Here is a 22,697-nt window from a genome sequence, read left to right on the forward strand (position 1 = left end):
AAAATATTTAAAACTGAATTTCCAGTATGACTTATTATTGAATGGGTATTGATATTTTGGCGAGCACATCATTTGAAATCATTTTCAATAAATTAATCAAAAAACTTGGCTAAATTATTTTACATAAGTCTGTTTAGAAAACCCAGTAGATAGGCTATTATAGCTGAATATATCTATACACTTATACATAATATATTACATTGAGGTATAACTCAATACGTATAAGTACCTAATTGCACAACACAAAATAGATGTACGTATTACTTATTTCAGAAAAATATTATTATGGAATAACAGTCCACTTCATCTTAAGACTTGTCTTATCATAATTGATTTGAACTATTTAAGAATCATGTAACCAATTCAGTTTAATACGATAGACACAATGCGAATATTTTATATTCTTTAAGTCATATGAATTAACGATGTTTTAAATTTTATATTATATAAGCATATTGTATAAATGGTAAACTTAATTAATAAAATGATAGTAACAGAAATTTTAAGTAATGTATGGCATAGAAAATTAAAAAGATAAATAATTTTATCGATTTCAATAATAGTTTATTCACAATAATAATAAAAATAAAAATGGATTATTGATTAACTATTCATATTGTTTGAAAATAATATTTTGAACAATAAATTTTATTTTATAATAGACAAGTAAAAACAATAACTTTCCAAAGGAAGCAACAAGAAGACGGTTGAACAAATTATAGAACGCTTTATGTAGAAAAAGAGGTAAAAGAACACCATATTATATAAAAAGTCTAAACTATTAAATTTTCAAATGTACCATAACATTTGACCGCAGAACACCTTTAAGTTATATGACTATTATATATTCTTAACTTTTCTTTTATTAAATAAATAATCAATTAAGTTAAAACAGTATTAAATAAATCATTTAAATTCTACAAAATTTGAAACAGATAGTCCGTCCACACAATTTACTTTCAATATTGAAACAAATTAATCAGAAATTTGTATTCAGTAAATAAGTTTTTATAATAAAAACAATAAATTTATTTATTTTTTACACTCCCAAACAGATATTTCTCATAATAAACTTTTACACAATTTTTAAATAAATAAAAACACTTGAAATAACTTGTTTTACTTTGATAATAAATAAACACACATAGATAACAGATATTTTAAAATTTAGTTAAGACTTAAAAAAACCATTCAAAACATTAATATAATAGAAATACATATAACATAATTTACCCGTAATATGATAGTTTTTAACGATAAAGTTGTGTACATATCAACCAATTTAATTAATTAATTTACATGTGTTGGGTTTAACTAAAATAAAATCGTTTACAGTATTAAATGATTATAATTATACATACGATTTAATAATATTTTAAAATAAATAAATTAAGAATAAACATATTATACAAACCTTTTTTTTAAATTTTATTTAGTAGCTACTGTACGATTAATGATTGACATATTAGGCAGATTGTCCTGGTATTCTTGTGGTGGCAACATGACTTTCAAATAGAAAATATTTTTTATCGAATCAGAAATATTTACGGGAAAGAGTCTGAAGAAAAAGAAAATAAATTAGTTTAACATAAACAAATAATGCATTTACTAAGCAGCTTACTTCGAAATAACATTTGCAAAATATGTTATGCGAGGAATAGTGAATTCTACTTCATTTGTTAAAATCCCGTGGACCGTGGCTTTAGCTACTTGTTCCACACTCAACACTGGCAATCTGAAAACCGATTATCATACCATAAGCATCCGATTTAATGTTCATAATTTAAAACTTATATGATATTAATTGCATATCCTGTCAAACTTTTACTTTTTGGATTTATAATACATAATTCGGTTTATTAATATAATATAGCTGAATATATTATTATCGTAGGATAGTAAGTATTATACGAGTAGTGTCATGAGATGGTGATGATAAAAAAATAGATGCTAAATATTATAATCTATGCAAGTACCTATAGACTTTTCAACGAAAAATGTAAATACTTATGTTTAATTTATATCAATGGTTAAAGTTTAAAATTTGTAAATTATACGAATCAAAAATTAAAATCCAAATGTTATATTTATAATTTTTTTATAGTTAATAGTCATAATAAATAATTAGACAATCTACTTATAAATACCAATGGCATTTGGACGGTGAGTTGGTAAAATGCAAAATTTAATTTAAATTAAATTATTATTCAGAAAAAACGAAAAATTTCGTGATTTCTATTTGGCTATCATGGATTTTTTATTCTTCACAACCAATCGGAATTAGAAATAATTATACATTTATTGCTTATATTTTGGCAATCAATATTAATATATGTAATATTATTATTCTATGATAGAGATAGTAAAAAATTAATTAACAAAATTGACCTATTTCTTTGTATTGTGTTTATAATTTACAAATAGTAATACCTGCTGTTGAAAAATTTCATATAATCAGCACTCGAGTTAATAAGTTTTGGTATCACAACAGTGGTATGGATTTTGTTGTGCGAATGCTCCCGGAGTTCCTCTCTGAGACTATCCATCATTCCTAGAAATAAATTTGTTACCAACTAGATATAAAAAATATCGAAATATTATCATTGTCATTGATATCGTCAATTTATTTTTGTAAATTAAAAAAAAAAAAATGACAAAAAAAATAAATAATACATTTTACTGTTTTTTATTGTCATGATTCATTTTTTAAGGTTTTTGTCTATTTACACTATAAATTAACAGCAAAATATTTTTATAAAAATTTTAATATGTATCTATAAATTTAACAAGTAATTAGTTATTTAGTTAAAATTATAAGTATTTAAAATATTGATAAACGGAGTGCTGGGCCTAAATTTTTCGATTTATTCCTATTCCACTTAACTCTTCTTCCTTTAACTGTTAAACTTTTTAATACTTATAAAGTTATAGCTATTTACTCAATATAAATTCAATTTTCATATATCGCGATTTTTTATAAATAATTTTACTCTAAAACATAATTTAAATACATGTGTTATCATTTAAGAAAGTAAAAACTTTAAAAAAAATAACGATAAAAAAATAAGTACCTATTTAACAATATTTCCAAGCCGTTATATACTTTGTATGTATGAAAAAATAAGTAAAATTTATAAAATAGTTTTAAATTGATTACAATGCACTTCAAATTGAACAATAATAATATGTGTTCCAAGTAAAGTCACGCCATAAAAAAAAAAAAAAAAATGTAGATCGAAAGGTTGATGATTACAATAAAGATTTCGATCGTAGAACGTAGAATTTTTCTTACCATTAATACCTGACTTGCTAGCCGTGTAAGCCGAAAAATTTGCTATACCACTAATTGACGAAATTGACGAAATGGCTACAATGTGACCGCTATTCCTCTTCATCATACTTGGCAAAAACGAGCGTATCATCTAAACCATAAAAAAATGACACAATAACAAATTATTGTTAAAATCATAAAGATAATTTATTCAAATAAAATATTGTTGTTCACGTTTACTTGTTTTGAATTTGAATGTTAAAAGATTATTTGAAAGACAATAATTTATAATTTAATTAAAATTAAATTTGAATTACTTCAATGAAAATTTAAATATTTCAGCTCAAATAATAGATTATAAGAAATTAACTTAAAATGATTCTTGGGGTTGTGGGACTCTGCCTTTAAAATTTAATGCTTGCCATATAATAGAAAAATAAAAAAATGTGGGTTAAATTGATTAAGAATCTGAGTTTTTGATTCATGTTGACGCTTTGAATATGACATGTCTACAGTAATGTTAGTAACTAGTAACTACTAACTATACACGAGTGTTCTGGTCATCATATCTGCATAATATATTATTTTTAAATATCGTCCTCGTATTTATAATAACCTTTATACAAGTGTATTGACTTTAAATATTTAAATAATTTTAATTTTACACAAAGTCGCTGCTTTGTTTACTTAAAGTAATTTTATCTGTTGAGTTAAATTATTTCACATAGTTTTAAATGTTTATTTTTAAAATCCAATATTATATGACATTAAATAACAACCACTTCGAATAAAAAACAACAATTTTAACGTTTTTTTCAAATTTTTAATTTTTTTATTTAACTAGGTGCTTACATTTAACTTTGTATGCTATATACATTTTAATGATCACAAAGTTCAAAAATGTGAACTATGCCAATGTTTTTCCATCTTTTAAAATTCAAGTCACCCTTGATGTTTTATTAAATGTAATATATTTATTTTATTTTTCGATTAATAAATCGAATTTTATTTTCACTTACTAACCCAAAAGTGTCCAAGCAGATTTATGTTGATGATAGTAGAAATCGTGTGGTCCTGGGCACCCAAGAACGTGTGACCAACGATGACAGCAGCATTGTTAATGAGTATGTCCACCGGACCTAGATCGATCTCCACCTTGACGGCCAAAGCGGCTGTTTCGGAGCTGTCTGCCACGTTAACAGTATACGCCTTGGCCGAAACATTCGGGACTTTAGACTCGATTAGTTTAATTGTCTCTTCGTTACTTGTCTGATCTACATCGACGCATGCTACTTTAGCGCCAAGATGAGCAAACTCTAAGGCAAGTTCACGGCCAAGGCCCCTTCCCGAGCCCGTGATCTATGAACACAGATAATTAAAAAATTAAACAAGCAGGTTATGTTAGGTTTCATGATTTTCAAAATATTCTGGCTCTAATATTAATTGTTTATGACTACAGTTCCTTAACACGAGGAATATGAACCACATTGTTGTGAACATTTACAATGTGCACGCTATTTAGTAAAGAAAAGAAACAGCTATCGAAAAGTCACATGTATTTAACTTGGTTTAAACTCAATACACTGTAATTAACAACCAAACAATAAAATTGTATTATACTAATAATATATTCTATGGCATTACGTTAATATATTTTAATAATCGTGTGAGTATACTGTTGTTTTATTGAGTTTCAACATGCATATCAAATCTATATTCAGATATTCACTTCGTTAAGTTCGTTTTACCATAATTTACTTGATTATCATAACTTACATTTGGAATATAATTGAATATTAATAACTCATAACCAGCAATTCAAGTATCATAAATTAAAATGAACCATACCAGTGATGTAATAATAATGATACGACATATTCTACATTACATCATCATTATAACATTAAATAAATTACCTAAAATCTGAGTTCGATAATTGATTTTTTTTTTATAAATAGTATGAATAATAACAAAATTAAAAGAATTCTGAGCTATTTTTTTTTTTCAGTCGATGGATTATATCGGGTTATTCTAGATAGGATGAATTTGATATGATAGATCTTGAATAATTATGTAATTTATTATAGAATCCTTTGTAGAATTTAAATTCTTGACCACAAATAGACATTATTGAGAGTTCTATTACTAATAAACCATGGATCGTTGGTTATTATTCTGAGAGGTATTGATTGAAAGGGTTGTATCATCTTTATTGAATATTAATGGTATTTAAATAAAAATTTCCTTAATATAACTATTTCTAAAGTAAAGTTATGTATTATTATATAATTATACATATTAGTTCAATAAAAAAATATGTTCTAACTTCATTTATCTCTAATTTTGTTCATAAATATATTACATATATACCATACAGTTTAATAAATAAGAATCTATTTATACGTAGTTTTGCATTTGGTTACCTATTTTTTTGGTTTTTGACGATTTCATCATATAATATTATCTTATTAAATCCATTAAAATAGAAAATATGAATTAATTTAACTTTAACCGACATCGAATTTATAATGATCTTGGAAATTCATGCTATAATTTTATAATATTAAAATGGTACAAGAAAAAACTATATACCTATAAATAATTTGTTTATGTCTCATATTAGTCATATTATACTTAAATTAATGTATTGTAATTTACCAGTACAACGTTTCCCTTGACAGATTTTTTCGATGTTGGCAAAAACACTCTAAACATCTTAAAAAATAACGTAACAAAAAACATTTGAAAGATGATAAGTATTTCTAATATTAAAGAAATCGGATTTTTTAATGTCCATAACTCTTCAGTGGAAGGAGGTGCCAATGGTACTGGTTTGATATTGTCTATTTGTGCGTTGGTCATATTTCTGGAATGATTCTAAAAAAAGAGAAGACATAAAAGCAAGTAATTCATTAAACATACCATAATTGAATGTTTAAAATAAATTATACTCTCATTTTTTGCTGACAAAAAAATGGCAAAAAAATTAATTAATTAATTATACCTACAGACATTATATTATCCTTATTAATTTATAATTATTTATTTTTGACCTATACCATAATTTAATTGTCATTTTAAATTAACTTAACTATTTATTAAAATATAAAATTTTTTCAAAGTTTAGCTTTATAAATATGTAAATATAATCAAACCTGAAACTATAATAGTATTTAGTTGGATTAATAGTAATGCTTTTTTTTTAACCTTTTATCCAACCTTTTATGAACTGATGTAAATAATTATTTTTAATTATAAACTGAATCCATAAAAGTATTATTTTAGTAAACAATAGTAATAATGTAAAAGTCAAAGCAAAATATTTAAAAAAAAAAAAAAAAGGGTATACAAAAAATAAAACAATATATATATATTTTAAATAAAATATTAAGGAATGAAATTTTCTTATGAAGTCTAAACATAGCACTTTTGTGATTAAAATATATAAAATGAAAGATTGAGACTAGGTAGTAACATTGTATTTAAATGAAAATAAATATCGATTTTAAATGAGTTCAAAGTGTAAAAAATATGAAAACTTACATTTTATCTATTAACTACAATAAAACTTTCTAATGTTAACTTTATTTTTATTAACTTTGTGTTTACATATAAACATTAAAATATTTAGTTATACCTTAACTTGTTTTTGTTAAAAAAAAAGTTAATTGTTTTTATATTAAATTGGATGAATGCAATTTTAAAAGATAGAGAAAACAAAGTTTATAAAAAGTGACAACATTTAATAAAGTTATTTCAATTAAACTTATGATATAAATCAAAATAAATATATTAATACACTACTTTTTTATTTTTCTAGTATACAATTTTGTAATAAAACATTGTATATTATAAAAGTTAAACCATATGCCACCTCATGTAGTGAGAAAATATTAACTTAATTGTTTATCAACAAAAAATCAAGGGGAAAATTCAAATGAAAAATATATTAAAATAAGGAGGAAATATTTAAAGTCGATTGAAAATATAAAGGGAGGAATACTTTGAAAATGCTATAAATCACAGACATCTGGAACATTTCTATGATTTCTACGGTTGTTTGACTATGTTAAAAAAACGATTCTTTCTTATGATCAATAAAAACATGATGTATATTTAACTAAAAACAAAATAATTAAAATAGATAAACATTTAACTTTATCCAAATAATTTTTTATGAATATTATTTTTATTCAAATAATTGTAGGTATAAAATATTTTTTTTTACAATATTCAATGTTTTACTCAGAATTATATGGATTTTTTTTCTGTGAACAAGTATAATATAATAGAAACTATACTAAAAAGTAATTATAAACCAATATTCAAATAGAAGTTATTTAAATATTTATAAAAATCTGTTTTTCCACTGCAAAATTATTGATACTGAATGGATTTAATTAAAAATGATTTAATGAGGTCAAATCAGCTGGTAACATATTTTGTAAATTCATTCATTCAAAACTGACAAAATTAGTTAAATTCGTCTTTTTCACAAAACCTTTAGTGCGTAAGCTCAAAATGTTAACCAATTAGTTTCAAAACGAATCAAAACGTTTTAGTTTACAAGCACAATCGCAGACATGACTTTTTTATCTGCTAAGAAAAAGTTAATAATCAGTATCATATTGACACTATTCCTAGAACAATTAATTTTAATCATTAACTCATATAGTTCTTCAGAAATTTATTTTTCGACATGTTATAAATAACTTTAAAGAATTAAACTTTAAAATAAAACTTTATGATGACACGTGACTCTAAAAATGTATTTTAAGCAAGTATAATATAATATCAAACCATTTAGGGACCTTAAATTTTCAGTGATAAAAAATCAATGATTTCACGCTGGTAGGTATGAAAACGATAAACCTACTTAATTTATAATTTATAAATATATATAAAATAGTTTAATTTCATAAATATTTTAATACAAAACAAATTGTAAAATGTTTTTGTGTACATTTTATGAATGATATTTAAAAATAAGATTAGCCTTACAGCATAATTAAATGTACTATCTATACGACTACACATAATAGTTACATTTAAAAAGATATAAATTTGAATAACACCTATTGTGATCTTATAATAATTATTTATAAAAATGAAATATTTTTTTTTCTTTTTAACGCAACGATACTCAAATAACTACCAATTTATTTTCAAAATAATGTGTACTTATTTCTGTAATAAATTACTTATATAAATATTATTCTTTCGTTAAACTAAAATATTTACAAAACATTATAAATGTATACGCACTGTAGATAAAAGAACTTAGTGTGCAGTACTTAGTATAAATGTTATATGTGTACCCAAAATCTCTGAATAAATAAAATAAACAAGATAATATAATATAGTGTTGTTATATAATGATCCGCGAGATATATCGTTATTATTATTTGATATTTTTAAATGCCAATTTAATATAATATTATTAAAAATGAATGAAATTTGGTGAAATAAAAAAATAAAGGTAATAATAGTAGATAATAAAAATTGCAATATTTTAATAACATTTCAGTAAAATGGTTCTAAAATAATATAATTTACATACAAAGTCCTGATGTATTAATTTTTTTATAAAAATTATATGCATAGATAGTTGGTAGCTTTTTACTATTTTCGATATCCTAAGCATTATATACGAACGTAAAAATTTATTAATGATTTGTATAATTTGATACGAGGTGTCTATTTTAATCATAAATAAATTAAAAAATGTACCTACTTATTTACAACGAAATATTTTAATATTATATTTTATTATATTATATACCGTACGTCTATTGCCTACGTGTGTAGACCTAATGTAATATAATTATGCCCATTATTATACATGAGTATGATTTGTTTACTTTTTACTTAAAAAAAAAGGCATTTAAAAATCAAATCATGACTTATTATAAATTTAAAAATACACAAATTAATTCAGAAAAAATAAATTATTTAACAAACTAAGTACTAAGTACGAATGTGTAATGGAAATCACAGTATATTTTATCTTTATAATTTATTTTAGACAACAAATAATTTCTTACTGATATATAATAATATGAACCCTACATTTTTAAATAAATAACGAAACGTTAAATATATTTATAAGCTCATTAAACTATAAAAACTTTTAATGTTTAAAACCGTTTTTAATGTATATATTTTTGAAGTTTATAACAGAATATATTATATTACAATAAGACATAAAATAATTTACGATATTAATCTTAAGTAAAAAATATTTTTCAATCATTTTTTTTTTTTTTATAATTTCTGTTTTCCAAACAGTTAGAGTACAATATTTACTTTATAGTCGTATTACGTTCAGTGCGTATAATAAATAATACAATTATATATTATAAAACATTACGATAACGATATAACATACATATTTGCTCACTATATTTTCATTATCCACCGAAACCAAGTGTATATTTATTTATATATATGGTACACTACAATAATACAAATATCGTTTATTTTGGATGTGTTACAGTTAAGGTGATTTGGAAATTCAAGTATGAATTGTACGTGGTTAGTTTGTTATGAGAAGAAGTCGTATGTTGATTTTGTCTCACGAACGTAAAATATAGCAAATTTATATTCAACAAAGGTAAACAATTTAATACTGTAAGCTTTGATATTTGAGTGATTTACATGTTAGACATGATAACCATAAGAAAATTTTCAGAATTTTTACGTTAGTTTTTTTAACGAAAATTAAATGTTTAAAAGAATTATGATCATTATGAGATTGAAAATTTGTAATATTTTACATGTTCATAACTTGCTTAAAAATGAAAGAATCGCAAAAAACCGACGTGTAAAAATTAGTCACATATGTTTTTACCCTTAAGTTTTATAGGAGGCCAATTCGATGATACAAAATTGGGAAATCGGTATTAAAAAATGCAAGTTTATCATGTCGTAATTTTCTTTAACAACGCACGTCATACGGGTGAGGAGACGTCTTATTAATTAAGATTGAAATTCAAAAGTTATATGTGTTATGACGGGCGTTCGAAAAACTGGCACAGTCGGTCGCAGATTTGCGTAACGTGTTTATTTTAATATTTTTAAGCGGCGATAACAATAGTTGGACGAACAAATTAAATTTAAAAAAAAAAAAAGAAAAATAAAACTCTCCGCAAAAATAAAAAATAATAAAAACTATAAATTGATGTTATATTATCATAATCTCTTCCGCCGGGCTGCAGACCCGATGTATTTTATCGGCTTTCTTTCCCCACACATATAATAAAGGCGATAGCGGAGACTATGCAGGCGTCCGTCGCGCGCGGTCGGCCTTAATTATAAAGATAACGACGCGCCGGTGGAGTGCATTGAACGAGAAAACTGCTGACTTGTTCTCGCGTCGCGCCCGTTGCAAAAGCGGCGCTAACGACGGCAGTTCGGGTCCGAAAAGCACGCACCTACCACACAATAGGACGCAGATTGAAAAGACGTTCGCCAGTACAGTTCCGTATAATATGTATACGTACGTACATATAGGTGGGTTGTATCATTTATACATATATATATATATATATATATATATAATAAACTTAGGAACAGAACCTTGCGGTACGTCCGGACGACGGTGGCGAGCGGCATAGTGACGGGGTTTGCTACGACCGTCGAGTAGGAAACGACCGATAAAGAGAAGTAGAGAGGTAGATAGTGTGAGTGTGTGTGTGTAAGAGAGAGAGTGAGTGAGAGAGTGGACGAGGACAGATGGATGGATACAGAGAGCGATGAACGACCGAATGCGTAGGCGCGCATAGGTATATTAGGGAGAAAATGGAATAAAAGCGAAAAACGCCGTGACGCGGGGTGGAGGAAAAGAAAAGAATTACGACTTTCTATTCCGACCGTCCCCCTCCCGGTCAGGTCCGCAATTTTTACCCTCGGGACGCGTGCTTTATATCGGATACCTATACGCCGCCTCACTCGCTCCGATCTGCCCCGGGAAAGAGTCACGAATCAATTATAATAGCTCTGAACGCAGCGGCGGGAGGATTTGTAGCAGCGCGCATACAGGAATCGGATTAAAAGTCCTGTTGCGCTCTCTCGCAGACGCTGTGACAACGGTAATGTTACTATCATCATATTAATATGCATAATACATGTGCACGTGTGTATGTGTGCGCGTGTGTGTGCGTGTGGGCGCGCACTCGCATATATTTTTTATTAACAGCAGAGAGAAACGGAAGATGAATAATACACCTACTGAGTATTAAAAATAAAAATAAAATAAAAAAATTGATGTATGAATAACAAAATATTATGAATTTGTTTTACTTGTCTCATTTCAGAAAATTCAATTTCATATTACAATTGTAAAGAAGATACAACCTTTATACAATCGTACAGAGATTTTACCTCTATACACTTATTCAACTGTTTATACTATTTTGAACTTGATAAATTAATACTGTTCAACACACCTAAACCTGGTTTATCTATTTTCCAATATTAATAATATCTTCGTATTAAGCTTAATTTATTCTCTCCCATAACAACAGCCCTATTTCTATATTTTTGTCCTATACCCCGCAGCTATGTATTTAGTATTAAACGTGTATATAAGCGTACACCGTTTTGGGAAACTTATGAAATAAAGTAATAATAATAATAAATAATGACGAAGAGATGAGCACCGCATCGTTAAATCCACATCGGTCGTCATTATTATTTTATTCGAGCATGCATAACGTTGTAATGATTTTACCACAAAAATAAGAAATCATAAATTTTATTTTCGCGCACCTACACGTATATAATACGCCTTCGTATAAATAGAGACGTATTCGAGGGAGCTCATTCATATATTACCTCAAGTGGTAGTTTTTATACCTGCGTTTATAATGATATAATAGTTATACACTTATATATAAATATAAAAATAATGGTTATGTAATATATTTATTATTCGTTTACTCTTATTAAAGTAATTTATATTAATACTAAATTACCTAAACAACCTTTGGACCGTGACTGAATTTACATAGTTTTTTTCAATTTCGATAAATATAGTGTTATTTAATTATATTTGTGAGCTTATGATAATATCTACATCGATAACAAAGTTATTTAAACGTGATTATCTTTGTAAATTGTAAGTAATCATAAGTGCTTAACCTTAACGGTACAAGTTATAGGTATTAAACGTTATGCAACGTCTTAACCTAAAATATAAATACAATATGTAATTAGATATTGAGTATTTTAAATTAATATCGTGCCATACAGCACTTTTGCTTAAGTATAAATTAACTCGTTCGTTTAACTCGAACGTACATAATAGTTAATAGGCAGTGTACGATGTTACGATGTAAATATTATTTGTATTCCGTTAGTCGTTCAAAAGATCTTTCAATTATAATCAACGGTTAGTTATTTTAACGATATTTTATCAGTAAAATTATAGCATGTGAAAATTATACACGGAACAAATTGTGTAGACAATTCTGACGCTACGAGAATTTCATAAATATGCATTAAGGTATATTTAGCAAATCTAATTAGATTCTTGAAGATTTGCGAACATGTTTCACATAAATTAGTAATTACCAATACATTTTTCGATAATAATATGATAGGTATACTTTTTAAATTAATTTAAAACTATGTAATACACAGATATTTATAGCAACAAAATTTAAGAAGCAAACTATACACATATTATAAGGTAATATATTTAATTTTTTACTCTGATTATTATGAAAAGTTTTCAATTAAAAAAAAAAAAAAAAAAAAAAAAATGATTATTATATTATTTTCATATTTTTAAGATAAATTGTAAGTTATACACTTCAAAATAAAATAAAAACACGTTAAAACAATAATTTAAAAATACTTAAAATAATGTATATTGTGTAATACTTTAATTGTTTACAGTTAAATATTACTGCCAAAACAACAAACAGGACAAAAAAGAACAACGTATAATATAAGTTTTTTATAATATAATTAAAATTAAATATGATTCAAACAAAAAAATAAAATACTATGGCTTGTTCTGTGACCAAAAGTTGTTTGTGGTAAAAAAATCGGTAAATTAAAGTAGCACATTACCAAATCATTGTATATTCATAAAATTATAACTAAATATATTAATATGCATAATGTAATAAAAACAATGTAAAATATTTTCCTAAGAATTTAGAGTACAGAAGTGATGAATAATCTGAATAATATTAAACAGTTTAAAAAACAAATAGTGACGTAATGTTATCTACACTGCGGTAAATCTAATAGGTTTTATTAATTAATATTTATAATGTATTATATATGTACTTATATAATATACATTAATACATAATATAATCAATGCTAATACACAGTAAATAATATTATGTTAATTTCACACAACACCTTACATATTTTATTTTATTTTTATTATTAAATGTTTTATAATTTATTCAATCATTCAATCTGTTACAAAAAAAGAACAATAAGAACAATTTTATTGAGGAAGTAAAAAAAAAAAAAAAAATTAAAAATTAAATAACAAGGTAAATATAACAGAGCGTAGAAGCCTCCCAGAGAAGGTACTATAAGAGTATTAGTTAGTAAGTAGGTTTCTACACCATTTACGCTTTAGCCGTTTTGGGGGATTTCCAGGGATAGTCAAGGAAGAGATGTCGTGTATGAGTGGGTTTCTATGGTTTAAAAGACGGTTGTGGAATCTTTTATAGTGTGTATTAGCCACGTCTGCAACAAAGGATATGGAGAGGTCGTGATGAAGTGTGTGATTGGAAACGTAATAATATGGTGCTTTAGTGATTTGTTTTAGAGTTTTGGATTAATAGGTTTGTATTCCATTGATGTTAGTAGGTTTTTCTGGTCCCTAGATCTGTATACCATAGACCCATATTGATTTAAGTAACATTTTGTAAATAAGAAGCTTGTTATTTAGATGAATATGTTTGGAGGTCAGCAGGTGTCTTAGTTGACGGCTACGATCGTTGAGCGTTAAACGTTTGGAGCGTATATGAGGGGCCCATGTGAACCGGCGGTCTAGGGTTAATCCAAGATATTTGATGTTTTGAAAGTAGGGTTGAGGTTGAATTTTGAGAAGTAGTTATGGAAAATCTCTGGGGCGTAGTGTAAAGGTAGAGTGGAGCGCTTTAGTTTGGTTTTTAGACCCCATTCTGTGTACCATGAGGCTAGTAGATCAAGATGGGTTTGCATAAAGAAGGCAGCTATGTCTGGATCAGAGTGGAATGCGAGTAGCGCTTTATCGTCCTCAAAGTCGGCTACTATTGTATTTTGAATAGTGAGTTGATCCGCGGTGTAGATGTTAAAAAGGAGTGGTGCAATAACTGCACCTTGCAGAACACCAGCTTCTATTTTAGAAATATTTGAAAAAAATGTTCCTGAGTGCACAGAGAAGTGGCGATCGCTAAAATATGATTTTATAAGTAGATACAAGTATGGAGGGAAAAGTATTTTAATTTTGTGGAAAAGCCCTTGGTTCCAAATTCGATCAAATGCCTGTTCAACGTCCAGGAACACTCCTGTGCATATGAGCTTTTCTTTAAGAGAAAAGTAGATCTTATCCACAAGACGGTGGATCTGATGTACTGTGGAATGATTGTGTCTAAACTCAAATTGAGTATTAGGAAGGTTTTTTTCTATGATTTGTAAGAGGCGTTTAAGAATCAGTTTTTCGAAAATTTTCGAGAAGTAAGGTAAGAGGCTGATTGGTCGAAATGATTGAGGCATTTCTGTTAGTTTGCTTGACTTATGGATCATTATTATTATTGAATATTTCCAGAGTAAGGGATAGTAGACGAGCCTTATCATGGAATTGTAAATAAAAGTGAGGAACAGTAACGCCTTTTTTGGGAAATGAACTACAACTTTGGATGTGATTAAATCATAGCTGAGAGATTTGTGTTTCTGTGATTTATTAATTAAGTATGCAACTTCATGAGGAGATATATGTTTGGGTGGCATTGTCCCTTACATATTTAATATATAAATGCAACTAATAGATTTGTTTTTTTTTTCAATCTTATTTTAATCAATATTAGTGTAATCCAAACAATATTTAAATATATTATTATGTTATAAAAATTTTAAGAATAATATTTTACAGAGTAATTTTTTTTTTTAATTTCAATAAGAAAATTTTTATATTTAATATTAGGTATACGCTTTTCTAGTTTTAAATGCTAAACAAAATAATAATAATAATAATAATTATTAATATTATTATTATTAATTCAAACCGCATAAATAATTTAATTATAATTTACCCTAATTTAAATACACAAAAATAAATACATAGGTCGTTTTTACCCGGTTACAAAACTGGTAGTACCATTTTTGATTTTCCTTAAACCGTCGTATAATAATGATAATATTACTATAGAATTTATTTTAATTTTCTTAGAATCAATATAAATATTGAATTTGAATAAAATTGTATTTTGATTTTTGAACTCTATTTAGTAAAATATTAAATAATAATATATTATGATGATAAATTAAACCGTAAAATGTTATCGAATAACAGAATTGTTTATAAATGATAAATTGACTACAACGCTCCAAGTTCCAACGTATTGTTCTAAGCGAAATAAAATAGTTCATATGCGTTATATGTTGATGTTCAAAAAAGATTTAAACGTATTTCTGTTTATATATAAATTACATGAGAACATTTTTGGGTTTCTATGGAATTTTATATTTTTGGCACTATTTCTGATATTGTATAGCCACATTTATGTCCAGTAAAATATATTTATGATGACAGAGGATTTTTTTGCTGGGATTATGGTTTCTTATATTTCATAGTATACCTCTTCGTTACCATTTAACAAATACTTTTTTATTTGAATTTCGTCAGCTTTATTTTTGGGTAAAACATACATTGAGTTTATAGGTAGGCTAGTAAATTTTGCAAAATTGATTCAACTTGAAGAAAAATTAAATGTATTATTGGCGTAGTTATTATTATTGAATGGGTATTTTTGAAATATGTTAATCGTTTTTTCTGCTTTCTAATTGATAAAAAAAAAAAAAATTCAACATACAATTTTTTAGTCTACTCAAAACTTTTGTCTTTTATTTTTGATAGAAGCCGTGTGTATAATAAAGTATTCAAACATTGCAAACACGAAAATATGGAACAATAACACTCAACTTCACCCTTTCCGGTTCACAAAACCCACGCGGACAGGGTAACGATATCAGATATAACATAATATTATATTGAAACGCGATAAACACTCGAAAAGTGCTTAATTTAAGTTTATAATGTTTGAAAAATAATAACGAGTACATGGTGGCATATGTCAAATGAATATATGTTCTTTCCGTTCCAAACAGTTTTTTATACACAGTGTTAAATATTTACTCAAGTTTTCTTTGGCCGTACAGCTGGCGACTGGACATTTTGGTGACATTAGCAAGTACCTCTTTTTTATTATTATCTTGCTAGTCTGGTGTTTTTTATTTTTTTTATATTTTAGTTTTTGTTCTGGCACCCTCCTACGAGAGCTATGGGAACAATGCCCAATTTCTAAGTGAGTGCGCAAGTATACTGTAAGTTATACTATTATACTGCAATTCTTAAGTGGAAAAAAAACGTCAATAAAACATCACCAGACATGTGCAATGGTTTCAGTTCAAAACGACAAAATTCAAATTCTCTGCACAAAAAAAAAAATTTAAGTTAACTTCAGGTAAAATATTTGTATCCTTTATAATCAGATATAATATAACATCTATCACTTTTACATAACATATACAACTGAATAGTTCATTAAACGTTTAATATATTATTTTATCAATTTTAAAATTTGATTTATGTTTATACATTTATCAGTGTTAATAAAACATTTATAGATTACGATAGTTAATTAAATCACATCTAATATTGTTTTTATAAAACGTTAACCATAGAGATATTTTGTTTAAGTATTAACATCACTAAACAATTATAGTTTAATATAATTGTGTATGTTTGATTAAGTTACAAAAGCATATGACATAAATTTACTACAAAAATAATGTCAATATAATAGTCAAGATATGGTGTTAAGCTAGTGATTCTGGTTCTCGAATAAGTGACCACCCTGAAATTTTAACTGTTCATACGTACGTTATGTCCTACTAAACCATAAAAATAGTATCTAGGTATATTCTCTCTTAACATGAAAAAAAGTCAAAATTTTAAATACCATCATTGATATTAAAAAATGTTGTTTATAATTAACTATATATGCTTAATTTTAAGACTATTAGTCTACGTGCAATTAGACTTGAAATTGTTTGTTTTATACAAAAATTAAAGATTAGTGAATACCTAAATAATAAAAAAAGTGAAGAATGAATTGAAATATTCTTGGTAACAAACAACATATTCTTAACGTACATAATTTTAACTATCAATAATTTAATTCAGAAAAGTTATAAAATTACAGAATAATTTAAGAATACAGTCACCTGATATATCATTTCCATACTTCTCCATACGCTGACGTAAGAAATCAAATTAAACAAAATCCCTTGTTCTTGATTTGTGTGGAATAAATACATAGCCATTAATCAGTTAAATTTTCAAACTAGCCAAATAAGTCAGTTATCGACTAATAGAAGTACAAATATATTTCAATAAAAAAAATCTGATTAGAACCAATCACGTTAGATTGACTTATAGTTTTCTAATCAAAAAATAACCCTCTTTAATTCCGCACTGAAAGTATTGGCTCAATTATAAAAAAATAAAAATATTTGACAAATATTGGACGAAACTAAAACATAGTTTGGGGATATTAGATTAGATTTATATGACTAATGTGCCTACTATACTCAAAACAGCTGATCCCAATTAGCACGTACCTATACTACCTAACAAACAGCAAAAAAACCATCTAATTATAATAAATAATTATAATAATTATATAATTATATAATTATTACTAATTATATCTAGTAATAATTTAAGAATTAGATAAATAAATAAAATATGTACATAGGTACATAAAACAAACGTGCTGTTAATTCATATTTAAATCATATTTTTTTTTATTACCAATTACCAATACGTTATATTACATATTATTATACATTTTATTACATATTTATCTCTACATAATATAATAATAAAATAAATATAAATACATATTTTAGTAAATATGTATTTTAAATTGAAATCTTAATTAATATTTTACATTTTTAAAAGATAATATGTGTATTTTTATGAGTCTATCGCCTTATTGACTCATTTGGTTGATGGAATCAAATAGTCTGATATAAAAGTGAGTTTAATTAACGTCGATTACTATACTTTGAAATTATTTATTTATTTTAATAAAAAGTAAAAAAATATATATTATATAAATTAAATAAAGGTTAAAATTAAATATTATTTGTCTGTTAGCTCTATTGTGCAGTAAATACAATAATTATAAAATAATAACAAATTTAAAATAAGTATTAATTTTATAACAATGTAATACTTTCTAAATATTATATTATATTAATAATATTCCATATTTTTTGCCATTGAACTATGAATCAAAAAGAATACTTATATTTATTTAACATCAGTAACTCATTATTTATTAATTTGTATTATATCTATAATAATAATTTAGGAACCTTATTAATTTATATACCTATTAATAAATGATTTCTATATTAAATAACAATATGACCTCATTTCATAAATAAAAATACGGCTGGTAAAATAATACTTACTAATAATAATTATCAGATACGATTTAAAATATAATATGTTACAAGAATTAAAAATTTTATTTTATAACTATGTTATGATACATTTGTCCTCGTTTATATACTCAATTAATATGAAAGTTATGCTTAAGAATAACAAAATGTTAAATGTATTTATATGTGTTAATATTATATATATATGTATATGTGGGTACCTACCTAAAATTAAAAACGTTTCAATAAGATTAATTAATTTTAAAAATTTAAGATAATTTAATAATTAATTATTTTAAATAGCTGGAATTTCCATTGATACGTTAATTAGTCATCATTTTAAGTTGATAATAAATTGTCATATAATAATAATTAATAGCTAAATTTAAATTGTTTTCTGTATTATGACATTAAATAAAATTAAAGATATTTATATTATTGGTTTAGTTTTTCCAGCTTACCTTGCATATTAATATGGCATTATTGAAATTTGAATGATAATGATAATTGTATAAATAAATGTATTGAATTTTATTATTCACTTCAATATTTACGTAATAATATGGCTTGTAATAAATTACATACTGTATCTGATCCATTTAAGGTTGGTTGGTTTCTGTTAACTCTACTAGATTTGCTGTTTTTTCTCTTAGGACTATGGTTACCACCAGAAGACGAACCTTTAGCCATTAGTACCAAACGAATTTAACAACAACAAAAAATTTTTAAAATTTATCAAAACCATACAACTAGCTAAAATTGTACATGCGTGATTGAAACAATATTATATTCAGCATTTCTAAATTATTTTTCCAATTGTTAAATCAGTTTATTAAAACATTATTTTAAACTCAAAAAAGCACTAATTTTTAACGACTGACACACGATTTACGTTTTTACAATTTATTCTTAAATCCATCAATTTAACGCATGTAAAATAAACTAGTTATTGTGCCAACGACATTCACTATTACTAACGGATGCATATGTTTTTTTTTTTTTAATCGATATCTTATAATAATTTTATTATTATTATTTTTTTTTTTTTTTCATGAAATAATATTTGATGAGATAACAAGAAATTGTACACTAACGAGCTTGTTTTCTTGTAAACTTTACTGTAATTTATATTAAAATATATATATAAATAGGTGGTAGATGCACCTACCTATTATAGGAATTTATTTTTTTATCAATTTTATCAAATCATTCATTCTAAAGATATAGTGATATAAAAATCATATTCAACCTATATTTATAAATTAAATACATTCACCATAGGTTATTATATGATTGTTGTTATTTAATCATTGTTAATTTGTATTTGGACTTTGATTAAAATTATTTTTTAGTAGAAGGCTTGCTTCCAGTAAATAGTTAAAAATAATTTAAACTATTTTATTGTATTTTTATTGTATACATTAAACATTATTTAGTTTTATATAATCAATAATATTACCTAGTCATTATTAAATAAAACTATTCAGAACTAATTTAATATTACGTATATGCATAATAATTATTTATACAACAGCAATGTTAAGTCTAAAGAACGCTATTCGCAATGAATTAAGACAAAAAGCCAATTCGTAGGTTTTATTAATGAATGAAGAAAATATGGTTGTTGAATGAATATGTTAGATACTCAATTAAATAGCTTACTAAAATAGTCGTATTTAAAATCTGATTTGTATGAAAATACTCGTGATATATTGTCTGTTCATAATATTTTGTTGTTCAATAAATTTGAATGTATAATAATCTATAGTAAATAATAAACGAATGTGCATATAAAGTTGATTATTAAATCTTAACAAAAGACTTGTGAGACATTTTTGTTATAGCACGCTAATATTACAAACTGAATATATTCACAATTGAAAAAATTATATTAAAAATACATTAAAAGTTCTATAAACTTTTCAACAAAAACAAATATTAAGAAAAAAAAAATTAAGTATAGAAGTTTACTATTACCTATATTTTATAAGTCTATTTTTCGTAAATTATTTAGTATATCATAAAAAAAAAAAAAAAATAATAATAATAATAATAATAAAAAAATGTTTCAATGTCTTATTAAAATTTAAACAGACTTAAACTTTGAAATATTTATTAAGTCCGCATTATGGTACCTGTATATTCTATAAAAAGTCACCTATTTTAAAGATTCTTCTTGATGGAACTCAATAAATTGGTATTTATCAAGTCCAAGACAAATAATTTTGCTAACATTATGTAATATATAATAAAATAAAACGTATAACATAATAATATTATACATAACTTTATTGACACCTATTATATGTAATTTTATTGACACACAACCTATTTAACTGCGCTATACAATTACTTTATTATTGTTGTTAATTTATAACTTAACAAAATTATGTAAATAAATGTTAATATACAATAAAATATAATTTAAAAAAAATTTACTTCATATGAATGAAATTATTAAAATTTTAATTTTAATTTATAAATACCTAGTTAGATTTTGATGTTTTAAATGTTTATTGGCCAATTATCAAAGATCATTCACTCATTCATCTATGAATTATAGTTGTGAGTGTAATAAAAAAAAAAAAAAAATAAAATACAGAAATAATAAACCATAATATTTTTCATACTTACATGATTGACAGTTTAAAGTTTCTATTATGCACTTGGAAAAATCACTTTAGATATATTTATACAAATTACTATCCTTTGTAACGTCTGTATGAAGACTAACTGAATATTAATTTTGTTTCATACAATTAAAATTATATACAATTATATTATTTTATCATAAATCAGCGTTATCTTAAAGGTATAAATACATCTAAAGTATCCACAGTCAAAATTAATAAATTATTTTATTATTTGACATTAATATATATAATGCGATTAATTAGTTTTTGGTATAAATAACTACGATTAATAATTTATCCATTACATTTTATCTAAAATGCTTTCTAATAACGTTGCATTATACCTTGTTTATAATAATGTGGTTAATAAAAAACATATAAAGATATTCTAAATTTTATATCGATTTACACGCATCAAGATATAAATTTTAATTATTAACTATGAAAAAAAAAATAATAATTATATTTATTTTGACAAATATAAATTCTGAAGGGGATGGAATTATCATTTTTTGAGTCACAAAATTATAGAATACGATATCGAGTGATGAAAAAATAAAAAAATAACTTCGATAATATGAACATTAAATAACTTAAAATACATTGAAATAAGTTACTGTGTTTGTATTTATTTTGTTAAATATAGGGATCTAAAAAATTGTGAATCAAATAAATACAATCTATTATTTTAGTGTATTTAATTTCAAATTTACTGTTTACAGGTTGTTTTGTATATTCAAAGTATCATCCACAAATATTCAAACAGTGAAAATGTTTATTCGTTATTGTACACATTATTTACATGCATAATATTTTTACTGTGAGTATTTTTTGATTGTGATAAAAACTTATTGCATGGTTTGTATTCATTGAAGACGGTACTATGAACTATTGAACTATTGCCTACTTCGTATAATTTATACAATAATTAATGATCATAATACGTACAATGAATCATATTATTGACAACACATTACAATACAAACTATTTCTTGTATAGTTTTCATCTTTAATAAAGGTCAATATTAAATCACTAAACCCATCTTAAGTTAAATCGAAACATTTAAAAATATTTCATTATTTTATAAACAAAAATAACTTATACT

At 24.7% G+C, this 22,697-nt stretch overlaps 1 protein-coding gene across 5 annotated transcripts; it reads right to left on the reverse strand.

Annotated features, from left to right (window-relative positions):
* Positions 1-1,378: 1,378 nt before the first annotated feature.
* LOC112595006 (short-chain dehydrogenase/reductase family 16C member 6-like) lies at positions 1,379-21,679 on the reverse strand. Of its 5 annotated transcripts, none has more exons than XM_025340068.1 (7): positions 21,593-21,679; positions 5,930-6,148; positions 4,295-4,630; positions 3,293-3,422; positions 2,431-2,551; positions 1,622-1,735; positions 1,379-1,558 (listed from the first exon to the last, which is right to left on the reverse strand). In XM_025340068.1, the coding sequence occupies exons 2-7, from the start codon at positions 6,131-6,133 to the stop codon at positions 1,429-1,431; spliced, it is 1,035 nt and encodes a 344-aa protein (XP_025195853.1). In that variant the 5' UTR covers positions 6,134-6,148; positions 21,593-21,679; the 3' UTR covers positions 1,379-1,428. The 5 variants fall into 5 exon arrangements, with proteins under 5 accessions (XP_025195853.1, XP_025195852.1, XP_025195855.1 ...); XM_025340067.1 differs by lacking the exon at positions 21,593-21,679 and adding an exon at positions 19,544-19,913; XM_025340070.1 differs by lacking the exon at positions 21,593-21,679 and adding an exon at positions 19,420-19,514.
* Between the last annotated feature and the right edge of the window lie 1,018 nt (positions 21,680-22,697).

Source organism: Melanaphis sacchari, unplaced genomic scaffold, assembly GCF_002803265.2.
Source record: "Melanaphis sacchari strain LSU unplaced genomic scaffold, SCAv2.0 Contig24_pilon_pilon, whole genome shotgun sequence".
In the NCBI taxonomy this organism is placed as follows: Eukaryota; Metazoa; Arthropoda; class Insecta; order Hemiptera; family Aphididae; genus Melanaphis; species Melanaphis sacchari.